Source organism: Manacus vitellinus, unplaced genomic scaffold (genome assembly GCF_001715985.3).
Source record: "Manacus vitellinus isolate BGI_N305 unplaced genomic scaffold, ASM171598v3 scaffold_65_pilon, whole genome shotgun sequence".
In the NCBI taxonomy this organism is placed as follows: domain Eukaryota; kingdom Metazoa; phylum Chordata; class Aves; order Passeriformes; family Pipridae; genus Manacus; species Manacus vitellinus.
The window spans coordinates 1,983,099-1,994,347 of NW_021940724.1; the positions used below are offsets into that span (position 1 = coordinate 1,983,099).

At 47.1% G+C, this 11,249-nt stretch overlaps 1 protein-coding gene across 1 annotated transcript; it reads left to right on the forward strand.

Annotated features, from left to right (window-relative positions):
* Nucleotides 1–5,787: 5,787 nt before the first annotated feature.
* On the forward strand, nucleotides 5,788–10,489 carry LOC108641508 (endonuclease domain-containing 1 protein-like). The gene is made up of 4 exons (XM_018083585.2): nucleotides 5,788–5,894; nucleotides 6,599–6,915; nucleotides 8,902–9,392; nucleotides 10,381–10,489. Exons 2-4 carry the CDS (start codon nucleotides 6,634–6,636, stop codon nucleotides 10,487–10,489), a joined length of 882 nt encoding a protein of 293 aa, XP_017939074.1. The 5' UTR covers nucleotides 5,788–5,894; nucleotides 6,599–6,633.
* The last annotated feature ends 760 nt before the right edge of the window (nucleotides 10,490–11,249 follow it).

Sequence of the window (11,249 nt, forward strand, 5' to 3'; positions counted from 1 at the left end):
TATATATATTTTATTTTGGTTTTGTTCCTTTTCCCTTCCCCCTTCCCTTTCCCTTGTGAAATTGTATATATTTCAATTGTATATAACTGTAACATAAGTGTAAATATATTTATATATATATTACTTTAGCTGTCTCTCTCTCGTTTCGGGTTTTTTCTTGTTTTTTTTTTTCTCCCTCTTCTCCCTGAGGTTTGGGGGGGGAGGGAGGGGGACTTCTTGTGGTAAGGTTTGGAGACTTGGCAGGGAGCCAGCTTCAAACCATATCAATGGGGAATAATGATTTAGCTCTTTCATGAGCCCAGAGCCAGTCCATGCCCCCAGTGTCGCTGGAAGCACCTCCATCCACTGGGAAGATGCAGCTGTGCTGACATGGGAAGGTAATTTTGTGGTTTGTTCTGTGTCTGTGCATCTCTGGGGAGAGCTGTGGGCACTGGTGTGTGTCACGTGAAAGTGGGGGGAGTTCGCCTGACCTTTAGAGAGGGGAGATTTTCTTGACCCACAGAGATTTATTTGTCTGTTAATGCCCCAGGGAAAACAAAACCATGGATATCCAACCAGTCTGTCAAGTATCCCATAAGGGGACTCTTCACCAAACACTCTTCACAGGATGGGGGATGATTTGGTTGCCCTTTTCAGGGGGCTCCCACCCAACAGTGTAAGGGAGAACCCCTCAGTGGTCCTGCCAGCATGTTATTCCACTGCCAGCAATCTGTCAGCACCTTATAAAGGACTCACTTTAACAGTTGACAGAATAATACTCTTTATTCATACAAATTGTGACAGGTTAATAAGGGTTTTAGGTCATTGGTGATAGTATCTAACTGCAAAAATGTGTTTAAAGAAATCTAATCATACTATAAAGAAAGCACAAGCACAAACTCTAATACAAAACAATCTACCAACAGATTATGGAGCAAAAGCAAGCTCTAGTCCTGAAAGCAACACCTAGAATAAGTTTGTCACCTGATAAGCGTCCCTAAAGCAGGGAGGGAAGACAGGTTCAGCCTCTCAGCCAATCCCAGTAGTTGAGGTGGAATCTTCCTCCAATTTCTCCCCATTTCCAACTTCCTTTCCTATTATTTCTTTAGATTTAGGTGGAGCTTGAGTGACTCTAGTCATAAGTATGTAATTGGGTAGTTGTCCTGGCATCTATCTTTCTTGGTGGGCACAAAGTGTCACCATGTTGCCCTCCCTGCAGGATGTTTCTGAAGGGAAGCTGCAGTGCCTCCATGTTGCTCCCCTCTCCGTTGCATCCCCCATAACAGGTGTTTATCAGTGTTTAGAAAACCTCTGTGGGGTATTGTGACTGTGTTCCACAGGGGAAGCAGCCGCTGGGTCTCCTCTGTAATCCTTATTCTCCTTTAACTTCCAACCCTATCCATTATTCCACAGTGTGTCACTGGGATTTTAGAGAGAAAGGAAAAATGATTTTGCCTGGGAGTTGTGAGGACATGCTGGGAGTTAAACCCACTGCACTGCCAAGAGTTGGGCCATGCAGCTTGCTTAGTCCTTTTCCAATAGCACCAATGGTTCAGATTCCATGTTGGCACGTGCTGTTCCAAAAGAGAAGGAAACAAGAAAATCCAGACAGTGCCATCTTCTGTCCTTTGCTTGAGAAAGCTGCTGGGCAAAACTCCTTTGCTCCGTGCACGAGCACCTCTGGCTGCCACGTGGGGAAGGCAGGCTGGGAGCTGCTTTACTGCAGTTTTGGCATCTCCTGGGCAAAGGAGATGCCATCTCCATCTGCTGGGTTGGACACACTGGAGCTACTGGATCTCTTTGATGGAGCCAGCCAATGTACTGTGGTTCTGCAGGAAGCACGTGCTGTTTGTGGCACTGCCAAGCTGATCTCCAGCTGATCATCCGAGGGGAGTGCACATCTCTTAACCTCAGCCTGCAGGGACAGGCTTTTTCCTGGGAAATGAGGCTCAAAGACATGAGGGCCCCTTCCAAGGCTCACAGACGATCCCACTGGCAATTTCCTGTCTTCAGTTAAATGGTAATCTAGAAAAAGGAAAGAAAATATTACTTTCACCCATCTAAGTCCTTGATCTTGCTGGGAGCTATTAGAAGAAAGGAATGTTGCGTTTATCAAAAACCAATAATCTCAATTTTCACACCGAGAGTTAGACTAAGGAATCAGGTCAATATTAGAGGTTTGTTTAACCAACTTAGCCTCTGCATACAAAGGCCAAACTTTCCTGTTATACGAGTTTTATAAGTTGACACCTTCAGTTTCTGAGGATTTCTGAGGAACTGCTTATCTACTGTGTATCTTGCTAGGATCCTCCGAAGTTACACTCCATTTACACAAGAACCAGCAAACCTATTCAGACGAATTACACAATGGGAGAATTTTCCTATTTATTTTTTTACTGGTGCTCTTGGTTATTGTGTTAGTTCCCCTCCAATGGGATTTATGCACTCAGCTTTCACACAGCAACTGTGCAAATAGTGGTGCTCCAACAGTAATGAAAATCCTCAAGCATATGAAGTCTTTTGCACTTTCAAATATCTCTTTCCCTAGTGGATGGAATTCCATGTAAGAGCAGCTCATGAAAAACTCTACAGATAATTAGTAATGTCTGTGTAAACATCAGATCTGTTCTAAGGCCACTACAACATGAGCTGCTTTGGGCAATCCAGGTCACATTCAGGTTCCCTCTGAAAGCACCAACTACTTGAACAAACAAAGTCTGATTTCACTTGAAACAATTCCCACAGAACTGCTAATTGGTGATTCATTGTAAACTCACAGCCTCACAATGCTTTCTAATGCGAAGAACCTTCCAAAGAGGCAGATTAAGTTAGTGAAAGGGAATTAAGAGAGAAAACACATTCAGGATCAGCCTGACCTGTCTGAAGTGCCAGATGGATGGTTCTGCTGTGTCAGTGGATTTGAGGGGTTTTACATCAGAGGCTCAAGAAGTCCAGGAAATGCCAGCCTTGTTCAGCAGCAGTGCAGTACCTTGGGAATGCAGGCTCAGCTTCCTCCCAACCCTTCCATGGCCCAAGGGAGGAGGAGTCCTGACTGAGCTGCAGGCTGTGTAGATGGAGTGCAGCTACACACTGTCCTCCAGACCTAAAGATTTCCATCCCTTCTCCCAGGTTGTATTTCCCCAGTGACTGCTATCACTTTGCCCTGCCAAAAGAGGTGGGAGATCCAGGTCCTACATGATTTGGATTTCCCCCAGATAAGCCATTTTAAGACAATAGAAAATATTGGAGAAAACCATCTGCCTTAAACAATCTCAGTCTCATTCAGACATGGTCCTCACTTTATGTATCTGAAATGATTGGATGTTTTAAAGAAAAACATCCTTTCTTTTTCATATGAGGTAACATTTTTCCCCAGGCAAGACTCAAAGGACAAAGTAAAGGAAACCATGTGATACAAATATGATAGATAAACCTGCAAGCTCAAGAAGGCTGAACCAGTGATTTCTGAGGTGGAAGTAAACAGGTTGCACTGCCTCCGTTTGTCACAGAGTAAATGCTAGGAGAAGTGACTTTTCTCTGTCCGTTCCATGGTGGCTTATATGCAGGTGGAATTTGATGACTAAGGCTAGCCACAAAGACTTGGTGTCTTTGTAAGTGTCTGGGTAAACTCTGGATCTTAGATGTCTGTCCAAAAAGATTTGAAAGTAAGGAGTATTATCTTGCTTTTTGAACAAAAAAAAAGAGGTAAAAGAAAAAAAAATGAGGGGAAGGTTTTGGGCTTCCTGTGTATTTGACATGCTTGCTGTGGAGGGTAGAGCATTTCTGGGTAGTGAGAGGGGTAAAGGTCCTGGGGAGTGCCCAGAGAGCTGATGGAGGTGGAACTCATGGGGGTGGTCAAGGAGCCAATGGCTCAAGAGCCTGGAAAGCAGGGGCAGTGGAGCATGGGATGAGCAGTGGTGAGGATGAGAGTGGTCTCAAGCCCCAGTGGGCATCAAGAGGTGGGTGAGCAAGTCAGAGGGAGCCCCAAGAGGTAGTCCAGAGATCCCGTGAGTCCCACCTCTGTCAGCTCTGAGGGCTCTCCTTGATCCCTGGCAATAGCCAGAAATGCCCTCCTCTCCACAGCAAGCATGTGAAATACACGGGAAGCCCAAACGAGAAAGGAATCAGCTTGGAGGTACTAAAGGCGCAAATCCCCTTTTTGCAGTGCTGCAGTCACAAGAGGTTTTTCCATTTCCCTGCAGTTGCTCAGCTACCTCCAGTTTGGACTGCCTTGAGAATGAGGTTGGACTGCCAGATCTGCTCCTTATCAGCCTTGTCCCTTATCTGCCTCAAAACCACTTTAATATGCCAGTCCCAGGTTATCAGGGACAAAATAAACCACAGGACTCAACGACTTCCTTCAAACACACTTGGGTCTATCACACTTCTTCTGGTCATTTCTGGTGGTGACAACCAACTTCTTTTCCAGTATTCCTGGACGTTTGGAAGTGGATAAAAATGAGTCCAGTTTAGTAGTGAATGAATGATTATAGACTCATAGAAGACTCATTTTGAGTCTTGGAAGGGCTCTTAAAGATTATCTGGATCCAATCTGCTTCCATGGGCAGGGACATCTTCCACTAGACCAAGCTGCTCAGAGCCCCATCCAACCTGCCTTTGAACATTTCCAGGGATGGGGCAGCCACAGCTTCTGTGGGCAACCTGTACCACTGTCTCACCACCTTCACAGCCAAGAGTTTCTTCCTCATATCCAAACTAAATCTACACTCCTTCAGTTTAAAGCCATTCCACCTTGTCCAATCAACTCCCAGACCTTGTGCAAAGTCTCTCTCCAGCTCTCTTGCACACCCTTAAAGAACTGGAAGGGGCTCTAATATGTCCCCAAGGCCTTCTCTTTCCCAGGCTGGTGGCAGGAACACGGGCTTTTACAAAGCCTTGGCAATCCAGAAAGGAAAAATATGCAGGCTGGTCATATTAATTATCTCCTGAGAGGCTGCAGAAGAGCTGACTGTGAACATCTGGGAGTGCTCCGAGACAAGTTGGTCAAAGGGCACCAGAGATGTTCTGCCAGGAACAGAAACCTGTGTGGGTGCTGCAGCAGCAGTGGCTGTGGCCCCTGGGGAATGAGGAAATTGAAAGCGATGTCACCAGACCCAGTTAACTGCTCCTGAGATGTGGCTTCAATCAGCTACCTTTGGAGAAACCCAGAAGAAATTGCAAATAGCAACTGTCACCCAATTTCTGTGCAAGGATGAACAAATCTCCCCTGAGTAACAACAGAAAACTCCTCTTTTCTATGGAATTCCCTGTTTATGAGATTTACAACCAGGCATATATTGCAGTGGGACTCCTGAGGGATCAGCCAACTGTTTCTCCAGGGAGAAGAGGCAAGGAGCGGCTCAGCTGCCTGTTCTGAGACTCTGCTTCAAGGTAAGCTCTTGTTCCTTTTTCAACATTGACTCCAATATTTCAAGTGTTTCCTTAGCTTTGGAATAAAGAGATCAGACAAAGCGTAGGCTGGAGTTGTTGAGCTCCACCATCTGCCTTCCATGGAGAAATGAGAAGTTATGCATGCACTGAATTGTGCAGCTCTTTAACTTTTTGTATTAAGGAGGGCAAGGACAGAAGGATGGATTTGGGAGAGAAATTCAAACCAAGTCACCTGGAAAATTCACACCATAATGTTGACTAAGAATCAGGAGGGGTGAGGTGTGGTGCTGAGCGTATTAAGTACCAAAATTCCACCCATGACCGTGCAAAAAACCTCTGGCAAACATAGGTGCGGGCTACACTCCTGGGCAAACTTAATCTGAAACCCTGTGTGGGAGATGTTACAACTCTTCCTTCCAGGGACATCATATATAAAGAGCCAGTCTCAAACTGCAGCAGAGACATTTCAAAGTCCTTTGCCACTCTGGGGCTGTGAGCAGAGTCCTGAGCCCATATTTCCCACGGTAAGTTGGTTTCTCTCTATCTGATATTGAGAAAGAGATATATTTTAAGCTCATGGAGGGGTTGGTGCAAAAGGACCTTATAGGACCTTTTCTGCTTGATTTGGGGCAGAGATGGTCCTGCTCTGCAGAGCACTGTAAAAAGCCACTGCTCATGGCTCATATTCTTAGTTTCCTTGTCCCTTGTCCCAACATTCCTGATCCAGGGCTGGTAAAGAGAAAAAGGAGCAGATGTCTTGGGTGAGAGCAAGGGTGTGTGTAGCTCTATATCCTGAATATCCAATTCCATCTCTTCATTGGATATGAAGAGATAAAGGTCAGGGCAAAGGGTCAGAAGAGAGCAAATGTGCAAGGTGCTTTGTCAAGTCTTCCGCAGTCCTCAGCCCAGACCCTTTTGCAGTGTCAGGTGGGCTGTGGCAGCTTTCTGTCCTATGAATCCTTCCATCTGCCTCTCCTGTCTGCCTTCTTTAACATGGCAGACAAAAGATGAATTCTCCCACTGCTGCCTCCTGTAGTCACCTTAACCCTCTTTTAGATTTCACCTTCTTTGCCCTGATGGTTTTCCATATCCAGGAGGTCAGACAGTACCCTCTTCTTGGTCTCCCATAGTCCCCTGCTCTGGCAGCTGTGTCCCATCAGCACAAAAATGACTGCAGGCCATGGTCAGCTCTCTCCAAGCTGAGTGTCCCTCTGCATTTGCCTTCCAGGGGAGCAAGAGCCCTTCACCTGAAATCCTCCCACGATGCTCTGGCTGCTGCTGCTGCAGGTCTGGGCGAGCTGCCTTTGGCTGGGACAGGGCGAGGTGGTGGAGTCCTTTGCAAGTTGTCCTCAGTTCTTCTATGATAACACCCCCCCAGATGCAGCAATGAAGCCACAGAACCCAGCCTGGATCTGCCAGACCTTCAAAAACCAGCCTTTCTTTGCCACCTTGTACGACAAAAAGAGGCGTATTCCCATGTACTCTGCTTACAAATACGAGCCTGGATGGCTCACCACAAACCACATATGGACAGTTGAGCCCCAGGTGAGTGTCCTCTCTTACAGTATTTCACTCTGCAGTCACTAAATGATGAACTGCAGCATTTAACCAAACATCTCTATTTCCTCCCACCCCCACACACCTGCAAATGGACCCACTGGGTGGGATTCATCTCATCTCACTTCAAACACCTGCACCACATGATTCCTCTGATGCATTTCAAACAGCAGCAGCAGGAGGAGGAGTCCTATCCCAAAGGTGCCCAGTTTTCTGCATTGAGCTGAGAACAACATCAAGGCAAATTGCATTCCATTCCATTCCAAAGTCAAATGACCTCCCTCTCTGTGCCCTGCTGTGGTGGGAGATCAAGTGATGGGGAAAAGGCATCCAACAGCAGCTAAATTTGGGGGATCAACAATCCTGCTGGATTCTAATCTCCACTTTGCCCTGAGATGTTTTGTAACCCTGACAGAGCTTAATTTCTCACAGTTAGGACTCCATTTCTCTTTGTAAGTGACCTGAGAGAAATGAGGAGAAACTCAGAGATGACCCAGGGAAAAAGCCTTGGCACAGGCACTGAGTGATGAGAGGGTTTGGTGAACCCTGGGGAATGTATTGAGTGATATTTCAGGCAGTGAAAAGTGAGGAGCATCAGTGTCAGTCCAGTCAGAAGAGGGTGATCTCCAGCCATGGCCAGTTGCCCCTGAGCACTGCTGCCTCAGGCTTGGTTCAGAAGGATCCACCAGACACTCAGATCTCCCCAAACAACAGAGCTCTCCCAAATGTCCTTCAGACCTCCAGTGAAAAAGCCCAAGGGAATTATGGAACAGAAAGAGAGGAAGTTCAGGTCATTGCTAAGGACAGAGCAGCAGGATGGAATTTAGGTGTTCATGAGTGACAGATGAAAGCCACATGCCCTGTTCCAGAGGGAGAAGAAATATGTTTTTCCAAAGAGGAACAGAAAGGCGTTGGAGGTCTAAAAAAAAACCCGTTTGCACTTTGTACTCATTGGAACTCAAACAACTAATATGATATTGCACCACTGCAGTCTCCACATTTAGGGCTGGGATAAAAGCTTCTCTTGTTTCATAGAATCATAGAATCATAGAGGGATTTGTGTTGGACAGAACTTCAAAGATCATCTCAATTCAACCCCCCTGCCGTGGGAAGGGCCACCTTCCACTAGACCTGGTTGCTCAGAGCCCCATCCAACCTGGCCCTTTCCCTCCTGGACCATGGAGCCAGGTCTCCTGCAAACTCTTTGATTTTGGTAACTTTGTCCAGAGGTCCTTTTTCAGTACTTGGGTTCCTCAGGACTCTTAATGAATTATGAGCTCCTTGAAGAAGCTGATCATTTCTAACTTGTTTTTAGTGAAGCTGCCGAAGATGCTCCCTGTCCCAGATCAGCTCTGAGACGTTATTAGGAATGCAGTAGCATTGAGGTCTTTTTGATTAATGAACAAAAAGGCTTCTATCTTACAGTGACTTGTAGCCCCTCCTGGTAAACCTCACCTCTGGCACTGGTTTCTCAATCCCTGTGTCTGGGGTTACAGGAGGCAAACCCTGGTGTTCCAGGAGTGTGGTACACCTGTAGCAACCACAGATGGAATCAGAGAATGAAAGAATGGGGGTGGGAGGATCTGGGGTAGAAGTGGGTTTGGAGACAGGTTGAAAGGGAACCAGCTGTGTCAGGGAAGGTTTCTCACCAAAGACCTTCCTCCTTTCAAAGCCAGAGTGGAAAATGCTCAATATCTCATATATCCAGCCACACTCCCAGCACAGACTGCAGGCTGGATCACAAAGGTCACAAGTCAAAAGGAGAGCAGTAACATTCTGAGCTTCTTTTCTTTTAAAAGCTCTTGTGTTCATCCAGGAGGGGCAGCTATAGGATTTCTCTCAGATTCATGTATTTACATAGACTGAGAAGAGAAAAATGTGTTCTTGACACCTGGAGACTTCTGCTCCAGGGAAACCTGCTCCAGTACTCCTATCCCCAATACTAACACCTTTTCCTCTTCTTTACCTGTCAAGCTGATACTTTCAAATTTGCCCAAAAACATGCAAACAATGCAGACCCTTGAACGTCAATACAACATCACCAGAGCGCAAATCATGCAAAGCCAGGCTGTCGACAGAGACTATGAGCACAGCGGTTGGGACTGTGGCTATTTGAACCCCAATGGCCACCACAACACCCCGGCCAGCAGGAATGCGACCTTCACCCTCACCAACATAGTGCCCATGAACAAAAAACTCAACCAACATGCCTGGAAAAACTATGAGCAGCAAACGATGGCCAATAAAAGCAAGGACTGTCAAACCACCTACGTCATTGTGGGGGCTGTGCCTGGGAACTCCTCCATCTCCAATGGGAGGGTTAATGTACCCAGCCACATCTGGTCTGGTGCCTGCTGCAAGACCAAGAACAACACCATGAGTGCTTGGGCGGCCATTGCTGAGAACAACCAGGACCAGGTCTGGGACCTCACTCTGGGGCAGCTGGAGAACAGTTTGGCCCAGCTGTATGGAATGCAAAATGTTTCTCTCTTCCACAGCGACTGTCCCCGTACAAACCCCTCGCATCCCGGGTGTAAAAGGCTCAGGGGCTTTTCTCACATATCACAGTATCATAGAATGCTTTGAGTTGGAAGGGACCTCAAGGATCATCCAGTCCCCACCCCCCCTGAAACATAGCAGGAACACTAGACCAGGTTGCTCAGAGCCATGTCCATCCTGGCCTTGAACACTTCCAGGGATGGGGCAGACACAGCTTCTCTGGGCAACCTGTGCCAGGGCCTCACCACCCTCACAGGGAAGAATTTCTTCCTGATACATACTCTGACCCTGCCCTCTGCCAGTTTAAAGCTATTCCACCTTCTCCTGTCACTCCATGCCTTTGTCCCTCTCCAACTGTCCCAGAGACCCTTTAGGTACTGGAATGGGATCCAAATTCTCCTCAGAGCCTTCTCCAGCTGAACACCCCCAGCTCTCTCAACCTGTCTCCAGAGCAGAGGTGATCCAGCTCTCAGAGTACCTTCATGGCCTCCTCTGGACTCCACCCCAACTGGTTGGTGTCCTTCTCATGTTGTGAGCCCAGAGCTGGAGGCAGCACTGCAGGTGGGGTCTCATGAGAGCCGAGTAGACAGGGACCAATGTCCTGTGCAGTGTCCATCCTGCTCCCTTCTCTGGTGGGTTTCCAGCTCTGTCCCTCAGGGCAACTCCTCCTCCTGCCCTGATAAAAGAGAGAAGGAGGTGGGCAGAGCCTCCAGCTGGTTTGCTTTGCTGCCCATGCTGGCAGAGAGCTCTTAGAGGTGAGTCCTTGCCCTGGCAGTCTGGAGGGAACAGCTGGAGAAGAGCCCATGGACAAGGAAATCAGAGCTTCTCAGTGAGTCCAGAAGGGCTTTGCCTTGTTTCCCTTTTGCTCCCTACCCAGAGACAGGTCTTAGTTCCTTCCTCTCCTCATTAGCTGTCCCTCAGAGTGTGCTGCTGACTCGTCCTTCCCCTCCTTAGGAAGGCTGTGGGACGAGGGTGGCCCAGGTTGCCCACAGGTGTTGTGGAGTCTCCATTGCTGGAGAGGCTCAAACCCCAAGTGGACATGATCCTGGACAACCTGCTCTAGCTGAGCCTGCTTGAGCAGGGGTCTGGACTAGGAGATCTTGAGAGGTCCCTCCAAACCTCAGCAATGCAGTGATTCTGTGATGCTGGGAACCAGATTTTGTTTACTTGCTTTTGAAACCTGCACCTTGTAGAAGCAGGAGCTGAGGTCTGAGATAGGCAGGCTCAGGCATCAGATCTACAGGAAGCTTTGACCGGTCAGAGATAAATTTCCCTGATGCACTGCTTGAATAACTTAATTCCCTGCTGTGCTTCTGAACCTTTTCTGCAGATTTATGGCTAAAGGATTTTGTGACATGTCTTCAGTGTATTCAATATAATCAATGTATTCAACGTGTCAATCAAAAGATCATTGTGTGCTAGATTATGTAGTTCCTGAGTAGTTCACAATAAAATTCCTCTGCCCTAGTGATGGATTGTAAAGTCATCTTATATATAAACCACAAGTTGCTTCTTGCTGAAATTTCAATCACCACGAGTGATGTCACAGTCCTCAGAGCATCCTTGCAGGAGGAGGAGTGTCCAAATCCCCCCTGAAGATGCCATCACACCTACAATAGTGTCCCTCCAATCAAACTTTTCACACTGAGAGTTAGACTAAGAAATTGGGTCAATATTAGAGGTTTGTTAAACCAACTTAGCCTCTGGATACAAAGGCCAAACTTTCCTGTTATACAAGTTTTATAAGTTGACACCTTCAGCTCCTGAGGAACTGCTTATCTACTGTGTATCTTGCTAGGATCCTCCGAAGTTACACTCCATGT